This window comes from Macaca fascicularis, chromosome 3 (genome assembly GCF_037993035.2).
Source record: "Macaca fascicularis isolate 582-1 chromosome 3, T2T-MFA8v1.1".
NCBI classification, from domain to species: Eukaryota; Metazoa; Chordata; class Mammalia; order Primates; family Cercopithecidae; genus Macaca; species Macaca fascicularis.
In genome coordinates this window covers 12,157,973-12,184,827 of record NC_088377.1, presented here as the reverse complement: position 1 = coordinate 12,184,827, position 26,855 = coordinate 12,157,973, and the positions used below count along the sequence as shown (strand labels likewise).

The 26,855-nt window shown below is 43.6% G+C and overlaps 1 protein-coding gene across 4 annotated transcripts in view; it reads right to left on the bottom strand.

The window, feature by feature from the left end:
• Positions 1 to 17,017: 17,017 nt before the first annotated feature.
• The window catches only part of RUNX1 (RUNX family transcription factor 1), a 262,267-nt gene continuing 252,429 nt past the window's right edge, over positions 17,018 to 26,855 (bottom strand). For all 4 annotated transcript variants that reach the window (XM_005548734.5, XM_005548745.5, XM_005548743.5 and 1 more), the window contains one exon: positions 17,018 to 21,331. In XM_005548734.5, coding sequence (XP_005548791.1) covers positions 20,856 to 21,331 — 476 coding nt within the window. In that variant the 3' untranslated portion in view covers positions 17,018 to 20,855. The remainder of the gene's footprint in view (positions 21,332 to 26,855) is intronic.

Sequence of the window (26,855 nt, the reverse complement as noted above, 5' to 3'; positions counted from 1 at the left end):
CTTTTCACTTAAAGAAAGCACTTGATGGCCTCTCTTTGGCTTATCTGAATTGCCAGCAGCACTACTTTTGTGCTTTGGTGCCCTTATTAAGTAAAATAAGGGTGACTGGGACACAAGCACTGTGATACCGCAACAGATAACCTGATAACTGAGATGGCTACTGAGTGATGAAAGGAAGGATATACAGCATGGATACAGTGAACAAAGGGATGATTCACGTCCCAGTTGGGACACAGCTGGACGGCATGAGATTTTATCACCCTACTCAGAACGGTGTGCAATCTAAGGCTTATGAATTGTTTATTTCTGCAATTTTACATTTAACGTTTTCAGACCATAGTTAACCGTGGGTGACTGAAATCTCAGAAAGCAAAACCATGGTTAATGGGCGGGGGTGGGGAGGGGCATTTATTGTATTTCAACCCCAGGCAAGACTTCACCTGGCTGGCCCCGGCTGACACCTTGACAGCAAGCTCATGAAAGACTCTGGGAGCCATCTAGCTTAGCTTTTTCCCTAAATTCCTTACTTCTAGAACATTCAATGTTTTGTTGTTTTAAGTGTTAAGTTTTGGCACAACTTGTTACAAATCAGTAGATAGCTAATACATATTTATGCCTTATTTGGAGTAATTTTTTTATTCCTTTACTCTGCTAAATGTTTGCTGATTATATCTTCTTTTAGTAGTTACTCTAAATTACAACATGCATCTTTGACGTTAAAATCTAATGATGTAAATTAATACCTTTTAAATCACTCATGGACAAGGCAAAGTCCATAGGATACTTTGGTTTTTCCTGCCTGTAGGGTTACTTTTATCACATATTTTAATTCGCTATCTATTTTTAAGCCTCACAAGACATTTTTAGTGTTTCATACTGTTGTATTTTAACATTTCCATTGCTCCTCATTCCTTCTCGCAGTGTACACTTCCATAGGAAATAATTTTGCTTCTCAAATAATTCTTTTTATAATTTTTCTGTATCATCATACTACTGGTGACAAATTTTCTGTTTTCGTTGTTCTGAAACTGTCTTTATTCTGTCTTCATTTTAAAATATATTTTAACTGAGTAAAGGGTTCTGTTTGTAGTTACTTCCTTTTAGCACTTTGAAGATGCCACTCCATTATTTTCTGACTTCTACTTTTTCTGTTTAGAAGTCATTTGTCTTACAGTTGCTCTTTGAAGATAATATGCCTTTTTTCTTTTCTCTGGATTTAAGAGTTTTTTCTATGTTTTTGGTTTTCAATGCAATTTTACTATGATGTACTTAGATGTAGTTTTCTTAGTACGGTCATGCATCATATAACCATGTTTCAGTCAATGACAGACCACTTACCCAGCAGAGGTCCTATAAGACTGTAATGGAGCATAAATAGAAACCTGATGTATGGCACTTGATGTTGGCATTACAAATCAAGTAGGGGAAATGACTGATATTCAGTATTGGTGTTGAGACATTTGGTTTTTCATATGAAAAATAAATATGTGTGTATGTGTATATATATGTAACTAAAAATATGTATACATCCAGGTTTATGTAAGTACATACTATGAGGTTCACACAATGACAAAATTGCCTAATAATATATTTCTCAGAACCTATTCCGTCATTAAGTGACACATGACTGTATTTATCCTGCTTGGTGTTTTTAGCACTTTTTAAACTGTGGTTTGCTACCTTTCAGTAGTTGTGGTAACTTCTTGGCTATCATCTCTTTGAACATTGTTCCTATCTATTCTCATTCTCGTCTCCTGGAATTTTGAATGCATACGTAGTGGACCTTTCATCATGTAACCTTACATCTCTTACGTTCCTTTTTGTATGTTTCTGTATGTACCATTTATAAACAAAACAAAACTATTTCATTCTGGTTATTTCCTCTGACTGATCTTCCAGTTCATTAATTCCTTTTTGAGTTTTCTCTCACTTACTATTATATTCATTCATTAATTTCTTAATTTCAGTTCAAGCATTTTTCAGTTGTAGAATGTACATTTTCTTCTTTTTATAGGTTCAAGTTCTCTGCTGAAGGTTTCCACATAGCCATCTAATTTCTTGGATTTATTAATCACATTTTTTTTTTTTTTTTTTTTTGAGATGGAGTCTCGCTTTGTCGCCCAGGCTGGACTGCGGTGGCGTGATCTCCGCTCACTGCAAGCTCCGCCTCCCGGGTTCATGCCATTCTCCTGCCTCGGCCTCCCGAGTAGCTGGGACTATAGGTGCCTGCCACCACGCCTGGATAATATTTTGTATTTTTAGTAGAGACAGGGTTTCACTGTGTTAGCCAGGATGGTCTCGATCTCCTGACCTCATGATTCACCCGCCTCGGCCTCCCAAAGTGCTGGGATTACAGGCGTGAGCCACCGTGCCCAGCCAATCACATATATTTTAAATTCAATGTCTGATAAAGCCTGTGAGGCTGTTCCTTTTCTCTGTTGATTTCTCTCAGTTTTTTATTTTGTGTTCATGTCTCCTGGTGTATGAAGTAATTTGCAATTAAACACAAAGCATTTTGTATAAAAAATTGTTGAGATAATTTGCGGCTCTGAATGTTTTGAAGTCAGTTGGGTCTGGAATGACTTGCCTATGCAGATGTTGGGGTGATTAGAGTCTGAGTTTCAGTACTTGTGAGGCTGTTATCCCAAGTATAGCTCTCTGAGCACCCCAGTGGAAAGCCTGTGCTCTTTACCAGCACCTCTTGTCTTTGGCGAGTCCTTCACTCCAATTTTGTCCCTGCCCACTGCAAGACGTGCAAAAGTTTCTTAGCTTCTCAGCATATTTCTGAGAAACAGAAAATGCCTTGAGGAGAAAAATAAAGTCATGGACATATGTCAGACTTACCTCACTTCTCACTTCTTTTTAACTTTCCTTTTTTCCCCAAGATATTGGCTCATGAAGTCCTTGCTACTTTGGTTTGATGTCTACACACACACACATACACACACACACACACACACACACACAGTGATTTAAAATTGTTAATTTTTCTCTGTGTGAGTGTTAATTTGCAACATACTATTCCACCACCATCAATGGAGGTAGAAATCTTTCAAAACCTGCTTTCCACATAACAAATAAATAACTCCACCTAACTTTATGGTAGGCAACCTGGTATGCTTCTGAGAACCAGTTCTGTTAACACGCAGATCATGCTTATGATTTCAGCAAGTGCATCAATTTAAACTAAATGTTTAAGATGTTTAATTTCTTTTTCCTCATTTTATTATTTCTCTTATTTGTTCTATAGTCATCTTAATCTGTGTAAGAAATACTGAAGCTGTCCAAAAGTTCAAATTTGAACTCAATGCTGAATTTAAAAGTGTTGCCCAAAAAACATAAGGTAAACATGCAAGGATCGTCACTGTTAAGCTGTTATGCAATATGACCTGGTCCCCAGGCTACATAATTTGAGTCATTCTTTACATTTCAAGTTCTGCCAGCACTTAGAGAAGTGGTGTTCTGTGGACTTTACTTTTTCCTGACTTTGTGATGTTCTCTTTTGTCAATGTGACCAACCAAGTTTGAATCAGAGCTAATGGCATCTTTAGAATGACATGTATGGTAGCTCAGACCTGTACCCTTTAAAACTCAGCTCCAGTAAATGGAGATTCTGAGCATCTTAACATGTTGGAAATTGAACTGCATTCTGCATTAAAGGCATTACACAAACTGTAGGACTCAGTGTTAAGATAGAGATGAGGAGAGTCTAATGGGCCATTCTGAAAGAACTACCCATTAAACGGTAAAGTACAGTATGTTTTAAAGTGACAAATCCAAGAGCTGAAAATGACTCTTTGATCTTTAAAAGGCTCATAAACGGTGGCAGTGTACTCTCAGACCTATATTTATGTATTCAAATATTGGGAGGAAATCCAAGTGGAGTCTCAAGACTGCGAGACTTTGCAATTTAGACAAAAAGAGGCCAGAGAGGAGGGCAATTAAATCTAACTTTTTACAGCATAAAGCAAGCTTTCTTTCCTCCTTATTAATCAATGAACTAGAATCTTGGTAAGAGCTTGCTTTTTAAGTGGGGTTTGAGCCAATCTTTACACAGATGTGAGGTATTTGTGAAGAAAGAGAGAGACAATTGAAACCAAAAGAAACACTGTTTCATTTTTGAATTAAATTTGTGGTTGGTGCCATCCTCTTTTACTTTGATGAAGGTTTTCTAACCATCTCCTACACCTCAGTGCACACACACACATATCCCCATTCCCTGGTATTGAAACCATTAACCACATCTGGGGGGCTAATCTATGGACAACATGCCTGTAGCCTCTGTTTCATGGAACAACCTGAGAGGGATCATAAACAACATCCTCAAAGTAAGGGCTTTGAGGATGGTGGTTGTTAAGGAACATTCAAAGAAAGTCAGATCACCATGTGACTTACACTGATGAATACTTTCAGCCTCAATGGCACGTTGGTGTTTTCCTCTGACCCAAATGGTGCAACTGAAATGAATTCTACCTTGCGTACAAGAACCACAGGCACTGGAATGTGGAATCCGAAACTTTTCTACCTGGTTCCCCTGTTGACCACAGGTATTTAATGGTCACATTACAGATTAGTTTATGGGATTCCAAGAGGACTATGGACCAGAGCAAACTCAGTTGATCCAAAATTGAGTTTTGATCATGTTAGCAGTCTACTTGAACCAAATTTTGTGGATAATGACAAAATAAGTATGCATACTTTAACCATCTAAGCTAATAAATAGAACAACTGAATCCCAGAATTCCCCCGTCCCTCCCTATGCTACCAAATGTAACCAAGGATCCTAAATTTTGTGTTAATCATTTCCCTACTTTTTTTTTTAATATCTACATATGCTCCCTAAAAAATACCTTATGTAGTTTTGCTTGCTTTTGAGCTTTATATAAATAGAATCATACCCTATGTACTGTTCTAATTTTTTCACTATAACTTATCTTGCTCTATGTAATGGTAGTCCATTCCTTTTTTTTTTTTTTTTTTTTTTTTTTTTTTTTTTTTTTTGAGACAGTTTCACTCTTGTCACCCAGGCTGGAGTGCAATGGTGTGCTCTCGACTCGCTGCTGCCTCTGCCTCTCGGTTTTAGTGATTCTCCTGCCTCAGCCTCCTGAGTAGCTGGGATTACAGACACCCACCACCATGCTCGGCTAATTTTTGTATTTTTAGTAGAGACGGGGTTTCACCATATTAGTCAGGCTGGTCTGGAACTCCTGACTTCAGGTGATCCACCTGCCTTGGCCTCCCGAAGTGCTGGGATTTCAGGCGTGAGCCAATGCGCCCAGCCCATTTCTTTATATCTCTATATACTGTTCCACTGCAAGAATGTAACACAACTCATTATCTATTCTTCTGTTGTGGACATTTGGGTTGTTTCCAGGTTTTGCTATTACAATAAGTGTTGCTGTAAGCATCTGCATACATCTTTGGGTACACATGAAAGGAGTTTGTGAAGTATTTTTTTAGTAGTGGAAAATACTACCAGAAATAGTCTTAGGAATATACTAGGACTTATTATAAGTACGTGTTCAGTTTTTTTTAGGAGTCACGTCAGATTATTTTTCCAATTGGTAATATCCATTTATACTCCCACCTGCAAAGTGTGAAAGTTGTCATTGCTCTTCATCCTCTCTGACATTTTCTATTGTCTTCCTTTTTATTTTTTCCTTTTATTTCAGCAGCTAAATGAGATGGATATCTAAGAATCTGTATCTTGCATGTGTGGAAGCTGAGACTTGGAGATTTCAAGTCATTACAGAGCATAGGTTCTGGAAATGTGACATGTGTCAGGGAGCATATCACTCAAAACCGATTCCTAGAAAACCTTCCTAATGATTGATCACCTACTGGCTAATTCTCTTAAAATTCACCTCTTTGAAAATTTCACGTTTGTAAGCTCTTCATGTAAAACTAAACACAAGGTAACACAATTGATTAAAACTAACTAAAAAAAAATTAACTAAATTTTGAGAAAAGTATCTTTAGAAAATCTGGCTTAAAAGTCTCCCATTTATTCACAAGGAAAAATGACACTTTCTATGTTCTAAATGTGTGCATACCCTCTAAACTCATATACTGAGATCCTAACCTCCAAAGTGAGCATCAGGAGGTGAGGCATTTGGGAGTTGATTAGGTCATGAGAGTAGAGGCCTCAAGAATGGGGTTAGTAACCTTATAAATGAGGCCCAAGGGAACTCTTTCACCCTCTGCACCATGTGAAGACAAAGCAAGAAGTCCACTGTTTATAACTCAAACAGCATCCTCACCAGAACCCAGCCATGTTGCCGTTCTGATCTTGAACTTCCCAACCTCCAGAACTGAGGGAAAAAATTCCTATCATTTATAAGCTGCCCAGTCTATTATATTTTGTTGTGACAGTCCCAATGGACTAAGACAACACCAAAATATTTTTTTAAAATTCATTATCTACAAAACACTGCAAATGTGATGACTGCTTATCAAAGATTTAAAAAAGAGTTAGAGATGCCCTTAGGTGTATTGAATATTTAAAGAAGCAAGATGGCAAATGAAAATGGCACATGGAAAATACCGCAAAAACCTCTAAAGTTGGATAGAATTTTAAGGGCATTTGTCAGGCACATGGATCACAGTCAAAGTGGTTTCAAACAAATCCACCTAGACATTTTAGGATTGTTAGAAACTTGGGGCAGAGTTGGGGATGCACTAGCAGGGGAAGCACCTTACTGTAGATGCTAGTGATACCCTCACACCTCCCCTCGCTGCTTCATTGTTTTGTAGTCCTTCAACACCCTGAAGGGCTCTTAAGAATCTGGAAGGAATCAGAATCTGAAAGAAGATAAAGCACTTTTACCCTGGGTCAGTGCTTCTGCCAAAGATGACTCAGAAATCATTTATGTGTATGTCAGTTAAAATTAGGTTTGTTTGCAGTGACAGAGAACCCCACATTTGAATGGTTTATGTGAGAGATAGATGTTTAATTTCTTTCATGGAAGATGAATCCAGACACAAGCAATCCAGGGTTGGGATGGGGCCTCCACAAAGACATTGGGCCAGGCTCCTCCTAACACCATCCACCCTTCTAGGGATATGGTGCCCTTTCTCTAATCATCACCTCTTCATTTCAGGCAGTAGGGCTGGGGCAGAGATGGAGAATGGGAAAAGCATGTAAACTTTAAAGAAAATTTTCTGGAAGCTGACATACCCACTTTTATTTAGATAACATTGACCAGAAATTAGTCACATGGGATGCCAAGCTGTGAGGCGGCTGGGTGGTGTGGTCTTTCGTCCAGGCAGTCATGTCCCCAAGGGAACCTATAACTAAGGAAAACAGATATTGGGGTAGGCAGCTAGTAATTTTTGCCTCTCTAAAGTTCATTAATGGAAGAAAGGTACAAGTATTTCAGCTATATAAATCCTATTGCTTTTGTAGGTTTTAACATGCAAGGCATTCTGTTTGACAATCAAACTCAAGGCACACATAGGCTTAGTGAAGTCCTCCCTCCATTCTTCACTGCCAGGTGATATAGTGAGAAGATGGAGCCAACACTCAGCCCACTGCCCACCAGCAGTAAGGCCAAAGGAAAAGGACAATCCTCACCTATCAACATGGGCGATGAAACCATGGAGAAGCAAGTTCAAGGGTCTTCTGGCTTTGCAAAGGGTTGGATCTGGATCACTGAATACGTGTTGGAAAATGGAATAGTGCTTTCCCGTTAAGTCCATGTATATGGCTCTCATGCAGCATTCCTGACAAGGGCAGACCAGTTTTTCTTCAGCTACCATAGTTTCCACCTGGGTGGATTCTTCATAGTTGGACCTGGAAGAAATCTTGAAGAGCATTAAGCGCAGGGTTCCCTTCTGCCCCACTATCAGACTGGGGTTCCTAGATAAACTTGCCCCTCTCCAAATTTTCATCTCAGAGAATGGCCATTTCATGCTCCTAGTTGTTTAGGCCCCAAACCGTATTTTTCTTTTCTTTTTTTTTTTTTTTTTGAGACGGAGTCTCGCTCTGTCGCCAGGCTGGAGTGCAGTGGCCGGATCTCAGCTCACTGCAAGCTCCGCCTCCCGGGTTCCCGCCATTCTCCTGCCTCAGCCTCCCGGGTAGCTGGGACTACAGGCGCCCGCCACCTCGCCCGGCTAGTTTTTTTTTTTTTTTTTTTTGTCTTTTTTGGTAGAGACGGGGTTTCACCGTGTTAGCCAGGATGGTCTTGATCTCCTGACCTTGTGATCCGCCCGTCTCGGCCTCTCAAAGTGCTGGGATTACAGGCTTGAGCCACCGCGCCCGGCCCGAAACTGTATTTTTCTAACGCACCATATGATATGGTCTGGATTTGTATCCCCGCCCAAATCTTATATGTTGCATGGTAATCACCAGTGTTGGAGGAGGGGCCTGATGGAAGGTGACTGGATCATGGGGGCAGATTTCCCCCTTGCTGTTCTCGTGATAGTGAGTTCTCATGAGATCTGCTTTTTTGTTGTTGTTGTTGTTTGTTTTGAGACAGCATCTCACTCTGTCATCCAGGCTGGAGTGCAGTGTGGCATGATAGCTCACTGTGACCTCAACCTCCTTGGCTCCAGTGATCCTCCCACCTCAGCCTCCCAAGTGGCTGGGCCCGCAGGCATCTGCCACCATGCCTGGCTAACTTATTTTTGCATTTTTTTTTTGTAGAGATGAGTTTTGCCATGTTGCCAGGCTGAGATCTTGTTGTTTAAAAGTGTGTGGCACCTCCTCCTTTTCCTCTTCCCCCTTCTCCCAGCATGTAAGACGTGCCTACTTCCTCTTTGCCTTCGGGCATGACTGTAAGTTTTCTGAGGTCTCCCTAGCCATGCTTCCTGTGTAGCCTGCAGAACTGTGAGTCAATAAAACCTATTTTCTTTATAAATTACCCAGGCTCAGGTAGTTCTTTACAGAAATGTGAGAATGGACGAATACACCATATCTAATCCATCAGCACATCCTGTTGGATCTACTTTCAGAATAGATTCAGAATCCAACCACTTCTTACCTCTGCCACTGCAATAATCTCCTATATGGAGGTCCCAGTGGGTGAATGGGAACTGAAACCCAACCCTGCTCCACTGGCTGAGCTGTGTACCTTTCTCCAAAGCTGCATCTATCTGGAAGAAGGGGCACCCTTTTCTATGTATACCAAGATGCCCTCTACAGGCATCTAGCAACTTCTCAGTAGTTCGTGTTACCTCTCTGCTGAAAACCCTCTCACTCAGAAGAAATGCCAAAATCTCACAATGGCAGCTCTATAGGACTTGGCCCAGGTACCTCTGTGATGCCATGTCCTTCAGCCACACTGGCCTTCCAGCAAGCTCTGCCTTTACACTCATTATTCCTTTTGCCTAAATTGGCTAACTTTCCCACATCCTTCCATTTTCTTCACAGGGGGCCCTTCCCTGGATTGTAGCTCCCCAACCCTGGTGTGCCCATCTCTTTGGCCCTCCATAGCCACATCCTCTCTACTGTGAGTAAAATTGTGTCCCCTAAAAGTTATGTTCAAGACTTAACTCCTAAGACTTGTGGATGTGACCTTATTTGGAAATAGGGTGTTTCCAGATATAATCAAGATGAATCAAGATGGATTCAGGTGGGCCTAATCCAAGGACTGGCATCCTGGTAAGAACAGAGAAATTTGGACATAGAGTCCCCCAGGGGAGAATGCCTTAAGGAAGGAGGTGACAATAGGAGTGATGCATCGAGGCAAGCATCCTAGTCCATTTGCGTTAATAAGAAAATACCTGAGAGTGGGCAATTTATAAACAATAGAAATGTATTTTCTCACAGATCTGAAGGCTGGGATGTCCAAGGCACTTGAGGGTTTGGTGTCTAACGAGAGCTCGGTCTTTGTTTCCAAGATGATGCCTTGTTGCTACCAGAGAGCACAGATGCTGTGCCTTACATGGTGGAAGGGACAAAAGGGTAAAAATGAGTCTGGCTAGTTCCCTCCAGTCCTTTGTAAGACACCAATCCCATTCATGAGGGCTCTACCCTCATGACCTAACCACCTCCTAAAGGCCCCACTTCTGCCAACACTGCCACATCAGTGATTACGTTTCAACATAGGAATTTTGGGGGACACATTTAGACCATAGCATCAAGGAACACAAAGGATTGCAGAATCCACCAGAAATGGAGACGGAGAAAGACCTGGAACAAATTCTCCCTCAGAGCCTTCAGAAGGAATCCACCCTGCTGGCACCCTGATCTTAGACTTCTGGCCTCCGTAACCGTGAGACAATACATTTCTGTTTTTTTAAGCCACCAAGTTTGTAGTTCTTTGTTATAGTAGCTCTAGAGGAAACAATTACCCCATCCACCATCCAATATGTTACTTATTAATTTGCTTAGGGTCTGCCTCGCCACTGGGAGAGGATTCTGTCTGTGTTTATTGCCACGTCTCCTGTGGCTGGCATGGGGCCTGGCACAGAGTAGATGCCACAAATACTTCCTGGAAAAATGAATAAAAGTTCACTCAGCTGAACCTGGTATGTGGGTCTCCCAGCACCTCCTGGGGCCATTTCGGCTGCATCCTCCACCGCTCCCAACTACAGTGGGTGACTGACTCTTCAGTAACAGAGGAGCTGCACACAGTTGGCGAAACACATCTCATGTGGATGTCTGAATCTAGTGCCTGCCCAGGCTGCTAGATACCTGAGACTGTGATATGGTTTGGCTGTAATCCCACCCAATTCTCATCTTGAATTGTAGCTCCCATAATTCCCACATGTTGTGGGAGGAACCTGGTGGGAGATAACTGAATCATGGGGGCGGTTTCCCCCATACTGTCCTTGTGGTAGTGAATAAGTCTCACAAGATCTGATGGTTTTATAAGGGGTTTCCCCATTCACTTGACTTTCATTTTCTCCCTTGCCGCCGCCATGTAGGAAGTGCCTTTAGCCTTCTGCCATGATTGTGAGGCCTCCCCAGCCATGTACAGCTGTGAGTCCATTCAACCTCTTTTTCTTTATAAATTACCCAGGCTCGGGTATGTCTTTGTCAGCAGCATAAAAACAGACTAATACAGACTGGTGTCTAGAAACTCACAGATCTTATGCTATTCTTGCTGCCAGAGATGTGGTTCTTTTCTCTGGAACTAGAACATAGGAAGAGTGTGAGTTATTCTAGGGCACGATCTGGGTCTTATTCACTTTGGAATCCCCAGTAATAGGCAGATAGAAAGCACAGGACAGAGAGTTGTTGAACGAATTAGGGATAATAATGGCTTATATTTTTTAGAACATTCATAAGGTAGCAGGCACTGTTCAAAGAACTTGGCGTGCTTCGATGCATGTCAACCTCACAATAAACCTATTATCTCAGTTTTACAGACTGGGAAAGTGAGGCGCAGAGGTATTTTGCAATGTGCCCACAGAACCCCAGCGAGCCCGTGGTGGAGTTACAACTATGCCTCAGGGAGCATTCTCAGGCAGCATTCTCTTGTGCTTTACCGTCTCACAGATGATAAGGTTTCATTCAAGGACTTACAACAGCAACCTGGAGGCAGCATTCTCAGTGGCTGGTAGATGCCATTTGTACTGAGCAGGACAATTAAACCCAATTCTGGAAAAATTCTGCTTTCTCTATTCAATGCATTTTATAAATGTCTTCACTCAGCAAATTTACCCTACTAATTATATTTTGCTTTGTGACCATGGTATGTCATTCGCATTCCTTCAGCACATGCTGACTGATGGGGAAGAGATGTTGGGTGACCCAGGCAAGCCAAACAGGATTAAAGCCTGCTGTCTCACCAGGTGGATAATCCACTTTGGATGCTTGAGAGGGGAGTGTTGAGATCACGCCCCTTCCTGTGGGACATTTTTCTGGGAAATAAAATCAGTGACAAACACGACGCTTGAACACTCACATTGACTCTAGGGTGCCGGCTGAGCTCATCTGGTGCAGGGGAGTAATGCAGAGGTGAGGCCTGGGTCAGCGCCAGGCACAGGAAGGGGATTCAGGATGCACCACAGTCCATGCCTCTTAGGAGAAAATCTGGACCTTCTCCATGGCTGTGTCTCTATTAATTTGCTAAGGCTGCCCAAACAAAGCACCACACACGGGCGGCTTACATAACGGGAATTTATTCTCAGTTCTGGAGGTCGGCAGTCTGAGATCAAGGTGTCAGTACAGCTGGTTCCTTCTGAGGACTGTGCAGGAGAATCTGTTCCAGGCCTCTCCCTGAACTTCTGGGGGTCGCTGGCCATATTTGGCATTCCTTGGCTTATAGAAGCAATACCCCAATTTCTGCATTCATCTGCATGTGACATTCTGCCTGTATGCATGCTTCTGTGTTCAAATTTTTCGTTTTTATAAGGATACCAGTCATGTTGGAGGTCTACCCTAATCCTTGATGACCTCATCTTAACTAATTGTATCTGCAACAAACCTATTTCCAAATTAGGTCACATTCTGAGGTCCTGGGGGTTAGGACTTTTTTTTTTTTTTTTGAGACGGAGTCTCGCTCTGCTGCCCAGGCTGGAGTGCAGTGGCCAGATCTCGGCTCACTGCAAGCTCCGCCTCCCGGGTTCACGCCATTCTCCTGCCTCAGCCTCCTGAGTAGCTGGGACTACAGGCGCCCGCCACCTCGCCCGGCTAGTTTTTTGTATTTTTTAGTAGAGACGGGGTTTCACCGTGTCAGCCAGGATGGTCTCGATCTCCTGACCTCGTGATCCGCCCGTCTCGGCCTCCCAAAGTGCTGGGATTACAGGCTTGAGCCACCGCGCCCGGCCAGGACTTTAACATATAAATTTTAAGAGGACACAAGCCAACCCGTAACAGTAACTTTGTCCCTCTCTCTCTTTTAACACAATAATGACCCTATGCAGGGACATTTCTAGGTGTCTACTGTCTGTGTGTGGTAGGGGGACTTCTAGTACTGTTTTGGATTAATGTTGACAGACAGCAGCCTGAGGCTAGGAAGCAATTTGGGGCCATGACTAGTGAGGGGCAAAGCTAGTAAGATTTCTCAGGAATTTGAACCCAGAATTTCATCCCCATGGCACTTTAATTCAGTATATTTAATGACTCAAGATGACCCTGGCCTTATCGGCCTGGTGCTCTAAGCAGTGGACCTAACAGTGTGTGCATGTGTGTATGCACATGCGTATGTTATGTCTATATGTAAGTGTGTACACATAATGTTGGACAGAAAGATCTCTGAGAACTGGCCCTTTATCACCCTTCAGATACAATTATTTTCAGCTTGCTTAGTTGTAGTGTTTCTTAATTTGCATCTCCTCACACTTTCATACATTTCTCCTGAAGTGCATATGCAAAGAGCTTCAACCTCAGTGTCAACCTGGTCATCGTACCATGGTTTCTAGGAAAAAATGTGTGTAATTGGTTCACACCCTCCTTCTGTACAGATTACAGTTCTCCTTTTTTGGCATGAAAACCTCCATCTGTCTTTTGAAAGCAAATGTCACCTTTTTATTAAAGTCCTCCCCAACTTGTTCAGGTTAAGTTTCACTAGTACCTTTCTGGAGTTTTTTATACCTATGTTATAGCCCCATAGGCTATACTTTGGTGGTCTGTTTACCTGTCTGTAAGACTGTCTGTATAATTTGTGGGCCTTGTGCAAAATAAGAATTCAGGGACTCTTGTTAAAGAAACTATTAAGAATTTCAAGATGGGCCAGGCGCGGTGGCTTATGCCTGTAATCCCAACACTTTGGGAGGCCGAGGCAGGTGGATCGCGAGGTCAGGAGTTCGAGACCAGCCTGGCCAACATGGCGAAACCCTGTCTCTACTAAAAATACAAAAATCAGCTGTGCGTGGTGGTGCGCGCCTGTAATTCCAGCTACTCGGGAGGCTGAGGCAGGAGAATCACTTGAACCTGGGAGGTGGAGGTTGCAGTGAGCCAAGATTGCATCATTGCACTCCGGCCTGGGAAATAGAATGAGACTCCATCTCAAAATAAAAAAAAAAAAAAATTAAGATGAAGGTAGCAGAACCGTAAAGTAAGTGTGGGGTCCTTGTAAAAGCCTGGTCCATAAACTTGGCCTTGTCTGTCTGCCTGGTTCATGGATTATGACTATCCTCAGTTCCCCAGTGCCCATCATTCAACAAATAGATGAGTAAATGAATCAATATGTGAATGACTGCGAGAATAAGCTTTTGATGAAAGGCAGTCATTCTGTAAGCAAAACATTGCTGCTTTTAGTTGTCTGCAGAAAGCCTCACAGAATCACTGAGGTGAGAGGAAAAAGGGTCTGCATGCAATTACTCGTAATAACAAATAATCGTACTTTGTAGGCATGTAAGACTTTTAGGTTCAAAACACTTTCAAAACATTAATTAATTCATTAACAAAGCATCAATGAAGTTGAAACTAGAAGGAGAATTTGAGGTATGCAAAATTTAATTTCCAATATTAAAATTTGTCGCACAACTCACACTCCTCCCACTGGGCCAGGAAACACATTCCATGCCATCGCCTCTCCCTCCGAAAAAAAAACGAACATGAGAACTTAGTTCTATTATATCAGTCAGGAGGGAGGCAAAGCTGTCTGCCGAGAAACCCCAAGGGCTGGGGAGAAGCATTTATACATCTGAGGGCGGGTTGCATTTATTCATCTCTGAGTTCCCTTTAGATTCTGGGATTTAGGATTCCGGGAACCCAGGTAAGAATTGTCATGACCACAGGGTGGGCTCATTTTGAATAAAGATGTGGGGAATTCTGTGAGGTTATAAGATAAAGCTCAGCCAGTTCTTTCCCCCTACCCCCAAGAAATGGTGGTGACTTCTTGGAATCCTGAGCCACACTGGGAAACTCTGGTGGGGACTTTGTCTACATTATTGGAGGGTGGGTGGAGGGTGGGTGGAGTGCGGGTGTGAAAGCTTGGCCTTATACAGAGACGGCCCAAAGTGACTGGGCAACATGGAGCTGCTTCTAGAACACTGAACATTCTGAACTTTTGGATCCTCTAGGCTGGAGAAGGGTGGGGGCAGGTATTGGTGCACCTTAGCAGGGAGAGGAGCTGCCTGCCCTCTCTGGAGCAGAGAGAACCTTCACACGGAGGACACCTGGGCTCTGTTTCCCACAAGGCATGAGGCCATCGGGTTGGGGGGTGTTCTAGTGTCCTCAGCCAAGGACTCCTACCTCCTGAAGGAAACAAGAGCATAACTCCACATTTCCTAAGTGGGACTGTGCCTCGTAACTTCCTTCCAAAGCGGACAGTGAAAAGTGGGGGGAGATAAAAGGGTAACTTTCTGGAAGAGAGATCTAACAAACGCTACTTCAGCCAGGCGATCCAGGTCAACATCAAAGCGCAAATGTTTGTTGTTTTCTTCTTCAGGCCTAGGTTTCTTCTCTGAAATAACTTGAGCTCTTCGGAAGGTACGAAATCTCTGACATGAACGTTTGGTTTAACAACTGGCTACAGATGTGGCAATCAACATCTCCCTGACAAGCTTGTCTTCTTCTTTGTGCATGGCCACGTCCATGTACAGCCTGATCCTACCCCTATTTCCTACCTGTGCTCAGGAGCCGTGACTTCCAGGTCACATCCTTTCATGCTGACCCCACTTTGGTTCCTGACATTTTTTGTGTGGTCATCCTGCGGACCACTTAAGATCAATGTTAAAGCAAACTAAATATGGCCTGAGAAGGACTCCATATTTCTAGATTTGAGTCCTGTGGATGAACTGTAACCTAGCTTAATGGTCAGACAAAATTAAAAACCTAACTTAATAGTATGCACCTGTAACAATAGCGGAGGGTTGGCCAATCCCAGCAGCCATAATTCAACCACTCATAGACTGCTGAATGTTCAAACTGCGTTCAAATAAGGCCAATGCCAAGCTGTAACCAATCTCACTGTGTCTGTACCTCACTTCCGATTCCTGTACGTCACTTTACCTTTTCGGTCTATAAATTTGTTCTGATCACGAGGCACCCCAGAGTCTCCGTGAATGTGCTGTGATCCTGGGGGGCTGCCTGATTCGCAAATTGTTCATTGCTCAATTAAATTCCTTTAAATTTCATTCAGCTGAAGATTTTCTTCTATCAGTTATGAGGTCCCATGAGACAGCATGACAGAGTGGAAGAAACTTTAGACAGTAATTCTTGGTGGGAAGATACCTTGAGTTGAACCCAGAGTCTTGAGACTGAAATATTAAAGATACTTTGCACAGGGGTGGCGGTGAGAGAAGTATTTCTTTTAAAAAACTCCCAACCACTACCTAAGCCTGACTCCTGTAATGTACAGCAATGAAGGCAGATGAAGATGCCTGGTCTTAGGTTGAACATACACTCTTTCCACTTTGTGTTTGCTAGTCTCATGTAACCCTTTTTTAGTTTCTTTATTGTTATTATTTTTTAAAACATGCTTCAGTGCTCTTTCATATGCAGAGAAGCAACCCTGGGAGCCTGTGCCTTCTCCAGGCCCTTGTGCCTTCAGAAGCCAGGGTGTGCTGGGAGTACTGGGGGTGAGGGCATAGCTTCAGCCTGAAACTTTTCACCGGAGTTATCTTTCTAGTGTGTGTGCAGTGGGCTTTACTCGGTTTCCCAGCCCTCCATCTCAGAGAAAGACAAAACCAATTGGATATGGTGTATGTACTTGTCAAACTGTTTATTTGCCATTCACACTGATTAGAACACTGGATTTACAGAAGAAACTGTGGTACAAAGAGAGGAAGGCTCTGGTGGCTCCTGAACAGCAGCAGTCCAGCTGCCCTGCACAGGCTGGGCACGGTGAATGCTCCCAGGAGAGGGGAGGTGGCCCACTCGACTGGGTACCATGGACTGTGTACAGTGGAGTGCCTGCTCTCCTGTGCTATCTAGAAACACTTGGGAGAGGGGTTTCTGGGGTATTCTCTCATGTCATCTGGCTGAAGACACGAGCTTGACAGTTCCCCTTTAGGAAGCGTTTGATACGTTTGTACCAGGGAGAAAGAAGCCCATGCATGAATTTGCAGGATGTTTTGTTACTAAACCCAATAATTGCCACACAAGTAGACCCTAGGTGGGGGCTGGTTTAAATAGGACCACATCTCCCGTTGCTTTTTCAATAGATGTGTTATACCATCATTTCAATTTGAAAGTTTATTTTTTTCCATTGATTTTTATACATCCAGAGTAACACAAATAACCAACAGTTCTTTTTCTTTTTTGCACATTCATTTCCCCAGAACAAAAAAAGTGAACTTAAAAAAAATTGGAACCATGCTATTAGCTGTTTACAAAAGTGAATAAGAAGTAGCTCATTTTAAAGTCTAAAATAAACAAAGTAGAAAGAAGCATTTTTTTTCCCTACAGTATTTAGCAAACCTAAGAAAAAGTCCTTAGAAACACACACAAAAAAATGGAAAAAAAAGTTATAGGCATTAACAATATTTTATAATGAAGCTTAATCTATTTACATACATAAATACAATTAACTTTGTTGATGCAACTCTTCTGGAAGAAAAAAAAAGAGCCAAATGATCAGCCTCATCAATACTGACCTGGCTAAAAACAAAATTCCCAACAAACACACAAAAATCCCAAAACAAATGTATACACTAGGGTAAACAAAAAGGCATTTTGTTCAGATGTAAAAAATGTTTTGTGAGATCATTGTCAAACAAATTTTCATGTATAAAAGACCCAAACATGTCATTCCCCCCAAAAATAAAAACCAACAAAAATAAAAATCACCAGGACGGAATGTCCCAAGGAAACAGGTATTTCAAGGCAGAAATCTGCAATCCTAAATTGCAGGACATTTGAGTGGAACCATTCATTTCCTTTCTAATCAGAGCATTTCTGTTTATCTGTACAAAAACTCGAGGCAGCAGAAAGGCTGTCTATTTACTCACTGATTGTGATTCGCCCAGGAAAGCTTTTGTTGCTGCGTTTGGACAGCAAGCAGATCCAATATGGTTGGCAATGTCTCTGCTCTGCTGGAAGAAACCCATAAACAGGAGAAAGGCTGACTCACCATGTTCCTTTATGTGAAGGGGGAAGAATTGGACCTTCTTGTGTTCTGAAATTTGGTACTGGGTGGGGGTATGTGCTATCTCCTTAAGAGAACATGGGAAAATGAGGAGAAAGAAAATGGGGTTTGGAAGACAGAGGAAGAGAGAAAAAGAGGGAGATATTGGGGGGAAGAGATGGAGGGAAATGTATTTTCAGATAGTGAGAAAAACAGAACTGAAATATGTGTCCATGTTGAAATCATAAAGAGGGACATGAGTAAGCAGTAGAAATGGCTTATTCAATACTTCTCCTGGACCAGACACATGCAGTTATTATATGGTTGGCCTGAGGGTCTCATTGATACCTTAACTTTCCTGAGGGCAATGAATAAAAAGATACCTTAATCTACCTGAAGTCAATGAATGCAGTTTTTCACACACACACACACACACACACACACACACACACAAAATGTGTTGCGTGAGACCTATCTCCAAAACAACTAAGGTCTAGTTTTTTTTTGAAACACTTAAATACTATGTATGCTGGTAAGAGTCTGTGAAACTCTAAATGACCAAATCAGTGAGCCTACAATAGTGACAAGCCCTCTCCACACATGGCTTTGAGAGTAAAGGTTCAACGTGAAAGATTATCTAATCAGAGCGTGAGGCTGGTTTTGAGTTGGAATATCTTCAGGTAACAGAATTAAACTGAAAAACATAATTTTTTCCTTCATTTTTCTCCAGGATTTTTGCAGGTCAGACATGGCAACATGTGCTGAAAAGAACATTTACGTTCAATTTGGGGGAAATGGGCTAATGGTCCTTTTCAGAAATTAAATTTTTACATTTGCTGACATTTTATGGTAATTTAGCTGCAGAAATGTAATATGGAATAATAGATGGAACTGAGTTGTGGAGGGAATCCTGTGGAAAATGAAAGTGAATATATTCCGAGTTTCTCCGAGATCTGCTATAGCTCTTCTCTAGATAAGAACGATCTGACAACATAAGCTGCTTTACTCTTTAACTCTTACCAAAGTGCTACTGCATGTGTGTAAAACAAATAATCAATATATATATAAGAAAACTCAAAAACAAGTTGTTTTAAATAAGTCCAGCTGTTTTTTGCTGCCTGCAGCCAAAGATTTGTCTAATTTGAATGCTTAAATTTACAAAATAAAAAGCAAACACTGTTCTGAAGTCCTGCTTTCAAATACTCTTCAGAGTTGACCTGAAATCGTTTCAACGAATTTTAAGAGGTACGTTAAATAACCACCAGATCATTTGGAGCACACATATGTCAAAATCAGCAGTTAGGGTTTATGAGTTGTACAACAACTGCATTCTGACCAAATCCTCCAATAAAAATAGTGCCATAAAATTTACAGTGACATTGGATACCTTTGAATTGTAGCCACGGACAGCAGTGACATGAATCTTTCCTGTCACACTGGTGCACAGGTAAAAGTCCACATACCACATAGGGTAGGGTCTCAGCCTGGTAAAAGCAACACAAAGATGTTGTTGAGTGAGCAGCACAGGACAGGGGGTCTTGCACAGGTGGGACCATGTTTTCCCACTTGTCTCCACTGAGGCACACAGAGGGAAATTGGCTCCTTGAGGCCTGCCTCTGGTGCGCCCCTAAATTGCTACAATCGTAGCCCCTAAATTCATTGATTTGGTTCCTATGTAAATGTGGCTCCCCTACACAGTTTACTTTGGCTGTGTTCTGTTACACAGCATCTGTGAAATTATCAGATGACCTTGGGGTGAGCAAATCCCTGGACAGAAATCGAATCCTCTCCAAAGATGTAATTACTGGCACCTGCCTCAACCCTCTGGAACTAGATTGACCTTCTCTGTTTTAAGGAGGAGGTTAGATATGAGACCCTTGGTAAGCCTGGCAGAAAATTCCATATTTCTGATCCTTGGAGTGACCCTCAGTGTCTAAAAATCCTATTAAAAACATTGCTGCGTGAGCTACCCACTTGTTTGATTAACATGAAAGGGAGTTTAATGTAAACAATACTTCTGGATAACCAAGTGATCACATTACTCATCCTTTTTTTCTAGCCTTCTTCAATGTGATACATTTAACTTTGGCTACTATCAAGAACAAAAAAAAAATGTAGTACTTGATATTTTTCTTAATATAAGTACATTTAAATAATTAAAAAAGTATCAACACATAAATGTCTGAACATCAAGATACATAAATATCTGGGGATTCCTTGTGGGAATACAGTAGTTAAAAATGACCCAAAGCTGTAGCTGTTTCTCAAAAACAACAACTACCCAAAAGTCCAAAAGAAAAGTTAAATAAAACTTAACAGAAAAGGGAATCATATTTCTTTCCATGGTCAAAGCAAGAAAGAAGCAAGCTCAATTTATATATATTTATATATACGTATATAAAAATAAAAACCACCCAAATGCAAATACGCATTTTGCAATTGATAAGGTGCGGAAACATTAAAAATAAGAATTAGATGCCAAACAGGGCGAGTTGCATCCCCCCTCTCCCCCCAGCCCAACCAAAATTCCACACTCTTTGGAATAAACAACTTGGTTAAAAAGTTAAGTCAAGGGTATAAAATCTTTCTTTTTATTCACAGCATTGCTAAAACAGAAGCATTCACAGTTTCCCTCCGGGAATCTTCCTGTTTGCTTTCCAGCGCGTCCCCTGGGTGCTGGGGCAGGTGGACACCCTCGAGGTGCGTCGGCTCGGCCACCTCCGCGAGGACCGGGGCGCCGGCGGACGGCGGCGGCGGCGTGGGCTTCCGGGTGCCGGAGGCTGCGCGGGCCTGACCTACAGGGAGCTCGTCGCCGTCTGGCCGTCGGGCGCCCTCGGCCCCAGGACTGTGGCCGGGCCCGGGGCCCCGCCAGGCTTGTCGGGAACAGGAGGCCAGGGCGCCCGGAGGAGGAGGCGACGCCCCGCGGGGCCGAGCCGGGCCGGGCCTGGCGCCTCAGTAGGGCCTCCACACGGCCTCCTCCAGGCGCGCGGCGGGCGCCATGTTGGTGGGGGAGTTGCTGTGGCTGCCCTCGGCCTCCACCACGTCGCTCTGGTTCGGGAGGCTGGGGTTGAGCAGCGCGGAGCCGGTGGAGGCGTTGGTGCAGGGCGGCAGGATGCGCGGCGGCGAGCGCTCGCCGCCCACCATGGAGAACTGGTAGGAGCCGGCCGAGGCGCCGTAGTACAGGTGGTAGGAGGGCGAGCTGGCTTGGAATGGGCCGCCCTGCGCTTGCGACGAGCCGGGGTAGGGCGGCGGCAGGTAGGTGTGGTAGCGCGTGGCCGAGCCCATGGCCGACATGCCGATGCCGATGCCCGAGGTGACTGGCGTCGGGGAGTAGGTGAAGGCGCCTGGGTAGTGCATGCGGGGGTCAGAGATGGAGGGCAGCGCGGGGAACTGGCGCGGGTCGCTGAAGGCCGTCAGGTCGGGTGCCGCTGCCGGGAGGGCAAGAGAACGGAGCGGGAGTGAGTGGGGGGTTGTGGAGGCCACAGCTCTTCCCTCTGCCACGGGGGGCTACCCAGGATGATACCGCCTAGGAGGATGGGAAGCCACCCAGGATGCTACTGCTGGGGAGGACGCAGACCACCCAGGATGCTACCTCCCAAGAGGACGAGGATCACCCAGGATGCTATACCCAGGGGGACAGGGACCACCCAGGATGCCACCTGCTGAGATGACGGGGATCACCCAGCGTGTCACCTCCCAGAAGTATGGGGACCACCCAGGATGCTATGCCCAGAAGGACGGGGACCACTCAGGATGCCACCTCCTGAGAAGACAGGGATCACCCAGGATGCTACCATCTGGGAGGATGGAGAGCACCCAGGATGCCACCTCCCAAGAAGATGGGGACCACTCAGGATGCCACCTCCGAGAGGAGGGGGACCACCCAGGATTCTATGCCTGGGAGGGCAGAGACCACCCAGGATGCCACCACCCGGGAGGACAGGGACCACCCAGGATGCCACCTCCGAGAGGAGGGGGGCCACCCAGGATGCTAGGCCTGGGAGGATGGGGGACACCCAGGATGCTACTGCCCAGGGAGAGGGTTTCTACCCAGAATCTGCCACCCAAAAAAGATGAGGTCACCCAGAATTCCATGCCCAGCAGGACGGGGACCAGGAGAATGCTACTGCCCAGGAGGATGGTATAATGTACAGTAATATAATACAGTAATATAGAATATCATGTAATGTAATATGACATATGAAATGATGTAGTATAGCATAATATAGTAGGTATAGTATAGATGTAATGTGCAATAGTATATACTATAATATGTATAACATATATAACATGTTCATATAATCCCAGGGTTGGCAAACTGCAGCCTGCCAGCCAAATCTCGCTGCCCCCAGTTGTTGCATGTCCCAGTAGGTAAGAATGCCTTTTACTTTTTTTAAATGGTTGAAAATGCAAAAAAGAACACTTCCTGACCTGTTAAAATGACAGGAAGTTCAAACTTCAGTGTCCATCCGTACTTTGGAACACATCCTCACTCATTCTTTCATGTACTGCCTATGGCTGCTTTAGAGCCACTGCTGTAAAGTCAAGTGGTCAGTATAGAGACTGCAGGGGCCACAGAGCAAATATTCTTTTTTTTTGAGACAGAGTCTCACTTTGTCACCAAGGCTGGAGTGCAGTGGTGTGATCTTGGCTCACTGCACCCACCACCTCTTGGGCTCAAGCAGTTCTCCTGCCTCAGCCTCTTGAGTAGCTGGGATTACAGGTGCCCACCACCAGGCCTGGCCAATTTTTGTATTTTTAGTAGAGACAAGATTTCACTACGCTGGCCAGGCAGGTCTTGAACTCCTGACCTCAAGTTATCCACCTGCCTCAGCCTCCCGAAGTGCTGAGATTACAGGCCTGAACCACTGCACCCAGCCCTAAAATATTTATTCTTTGGCCCCTCACAGAAAAAAGTTTGCTGACCCTCTATTTGGTCAATATATTAACATACCAATAATAATATAAGCCTAATCTGTGATATTAATATAACAAATGATAATTTGACACTATATAATAATGTAATGGATGCATAAATATGTTACTAACATAATGTTATACATAATATATGCTAACACTATTAATATATAATAATACATTACACATAGTATTTAGGTTGAATGATAGAAAACTGCCATTTTCATAGGCCTTCAACAGTTGAAAAATTGATAATTTCCTAGTATTTAAGTGAATGTATGGCTCAGTAGCAACTGTTGAGCGAATGTCAGGGAATATCATTACCACTCCTCCTCTCCATATCTACCTTTGTACTAGTTCCACAATTTTAGAAACAGTATAGCCTTGAGTTCACCTGGTATTCTCTATTACGCACTTCACTGGTTTGTCAACACAAGTAGATGTAGGACCTTGATTTATCTACTCTGTTTTTTGCACATGAGGACATTTTACCAGAAGTTGTAAAGCTTTGTCTCTAAAACTCACTTTGTTACAACTGTGCATTATTTTGTTAGGATTATGCATTTACAGTTTCACCAACTGGCTTTAGCGCTGTCCTGTGGTTCACTGACTCTGTCTGCATTTTTCTTACCTACAGGCCGCCCTTGGGAACTACGGAGGATTTGTGTACTAGGCAGGGTTCCCTATGTCTGAAGATCAGAGTTTCTCAGCTGTGACACTGTTGACATTTTGGGCCAGATCATGATTTGTTGGGGTGGAGGAGGGCTGTCTTGTTCATTGTAGGATGTTTGGAAGCATCTCTGCTTTACCCAGTAGATGCTAGTAGCATCCCCCTCCCCTCTTGTGACAACTCAGAATGTCTCCAGACATTGCCAGATATCCTGAGGGTGGGGTGAGGGAAGCAAAGTCACCCCAGCTGAGAACCACCACTGCAGATGCAGGAGGGCACCCTGGAGTAGTTCACGTTCCTCAGAATTATTCATTAAATGACCAGGCTAGGACTCTCCTCTTTATATCAGCAAATCCACAGACAGCAACAAACGGTAGAAACATGAATTCGTTGTTTTAAAATGTGAAGTTCTCAGATCAACACACAAAATAACTCTTAAGCTCAGATGGCATGTGGCCTGTGTCCTTTTGAGTTCAGGCTGATAGAGAAAGTTGACAGAGCCAAAAGCTTGCTCTGAAAGGAAAGCTACCAAGGTGGATTAATCTGTTTTTGGAAGGCATCGGCAGTTGATCAACTTCCTCATATTTCAAGCCTATTATTCCAGCAGGGAGAGCTAGTGTGTTTTTTTTCTCTTTCTCTCTTTCTCTCGCTCACTCGTCTCTTCCACACCCCATCCTCCCTCCCTCTAATGGTCTTTTATTGCCCTAACACATTTTTAAAAATGAACTCCTCTGTACCTTTGGGGTGAGTGTGATGAGGGGATACACTCCTCATCAGAGAGGTAATTAAAGTTGATAGAAACAGCCCAAGTCTGTAGCAGATCCCTTCACTAATGAGGAAACCAGGAGTCTGACTTTCAAACAAACACTCCTGTTAATCTTTTCAAAGCCAGGCAGACATGTGGGCAGGGAAAAAGTTGTAAACGGACAGTGGTTCTGAGGCTGCCCTTCCTTGGCCACACTCTAGTCAGTTCTCGAGCCAGGCCACACCTCATTCCACAGGGTTCATCCCTGCCCGCTTGTTGGGGCCATCTGTGAGCAAGCCCTGTGTCACTTGTTTTTGCTGACATGGAGAGCTGTGACATGTTTGAGAGTTAACAGGAAGCTTTACTCCATTTTTCCATTTAGATTTAGAGAGTCTACGGAGAAGCTGGGACAGGAGGAAAAGCATTAGGCAAATACAGTCAGTTTGTTGTCATCTGATGCAATACTCCGGACACAAATAAATGACTCTGCCCATTATTCCTCTTGCTTCATTTGCCCTGAGACAAAAAGGTGAATCCACTGGAAAATGAATGAAAGGTCACCCTGTTTTACAGCAATGTCTGGACATGCTCTGCTGGTAGGTTCCAACTATTACATGGTAACGTGGTGATGGTACCAAGTTACTGGAATCCGGAGTGAGTCCGTGATTTGTCATGGACATAAGTACTGGAATGATGTTACGGTCTCAGCTGTTGGGGGAAAATAGTTCTTTCACTTGTGGGCAGAACATCCAAAACAAAGAGCTGAAATGCTGCCTGTGATCCTTCTGTGTACACATGAGCAATGTCATACTACAAAAGACCATCCATTTGGTCAAACTATCTTTTTTACACACATTTTGATAATAAAATACCTTAGGCCCTCTAGATATGCTCAGATTCAAATGCTGTGTTCAAATGTTGCTTTTCATCTTTGTGTCTTGTCTCAGATCCCTTATTCAGACCCATCAGTCTGCACAATTCACCCATCCAGCCATAGCTCTTTTGTCCTTTTGGCTGGCCTGGTGTCCCCTGATTGAGCAGCAGGGTGGGAGGAGTTGGGGACCCCTGATATTCACAGGGAGTTTTTAAGAGTAGGAAATCTGGGGCTTAGGAGGTCCAGGTATTTTGGCTGGAAGTGTTTTCCCATTGATGGGGCTAAATATTTGCCATGACGGCTCACGTCTTCGCTCTCCAGCTTGACATGGATGAAAGCAGCCTCGCTCCAGGGCCCCTCCCACTGCCCCCAGAGGATTAAACAACCTGAGCAGGTAATGGCTGCCTTAAAAGGAGCTTTTGCATGACTCAGATTAATGCATGCTGTCTGTCGCCCAGGTTGGCAGCTAAACATTAATTTTTTTTTGAAAAAGAAAAAAAGAAAAGTAAACCTCTAGATGACAACTCTTTTCAGACAAGGTGTGGAGTCTGTCTGCAAAGGATAGAGAGAGAGACAGACAGAGTCCAAGTCCCCAGTGCAGAAGGAAGCCCAGGTGGGGCTGGGGCCGGGAAGAGGGCAGAGCACAAAGCGGTCGGGCTGGATTAAAAGGCAAAGCAGCCACAGAGCAGTGTCAGGTTCTCAAAGCTGTCGGCCAGGCAGCCACTTTCCTTTTATGTATTCCACCCCCCTCCTGCCTCCAGGTTTATGACAACACTTTTCAGGCCTGTGCTCCAGGCTTGATTTCTCAGAGGGAGTTCTGCCAAATTGAAGAGCAGCCTCCCATACTGTTCTGTGCCACTGTGAAAGCTCATCTGGAATTCTGTCCTCCCTCCAGGAAGAAAAGAATCATTCTTGGGTTCTGAAATGGGACATGGTTTTTATCTGCTTCACACTCCCATGGCATAAAATGTTCTCCCTTACGCCTTGGGTGATTGAAGTCCAGGGTGTTCACAAATGTAACTGTGATATGGGACTTTGCAGTGCACATGTTACTCATTCCTTTTATTTAAAAAGTCACCCGTCCACCTGAGCACCAGTCAGCTGGAGGAGTTGGCCCCCACGGTTCTTGGACTATAAGGTGCTGATCTTGGGTGATGACCAAGTCAAAAGACTTACGTAATAAATTCCAAAGGACAGACCTATAGCAGGAACATTCAAAGGAGAACAGGCATTATTTCAGATGAAGACCACAGCCAGTGGGTGCACTGAGAAGAATCAGTAAAAGCTGACAAGTGCCTTTGTTCTTGAGGGATAAGCTTCTGGAAACCACAACCTAAACAAGATGCCATGATACCTGTGCTACTCTCTCAATGCCTTAGAGCAGCATGTACCATGAAAATATTGGCATTAATGGCCAAAAGTAATGTGAAAACCGAGCACTGAAGTTGGCTTTCCTATTTTACTGTAGCACCCAAGAATACTGGAAGGCAACGGTTCTCACCTGGGGGCAGTTTTGCCCCTTGGGACACTTGGCAATGTCTGGAAACATTTTTTATTGTCCTAACTGGGGTGAGCAGGATACTATTGGCATCTAGAGGCCAAGGATGCTGCTAAATATTCTCCAATGCTCAGGACAGACTCCCCCAACAAAGGATTATTTGGCCCCAGATGTCAATAGTACTGCTGTTGTGAAGCTCTGAGAAGCAGCTAAGGCATCTGATGAAACCTGAAGTAATCACAACTGTC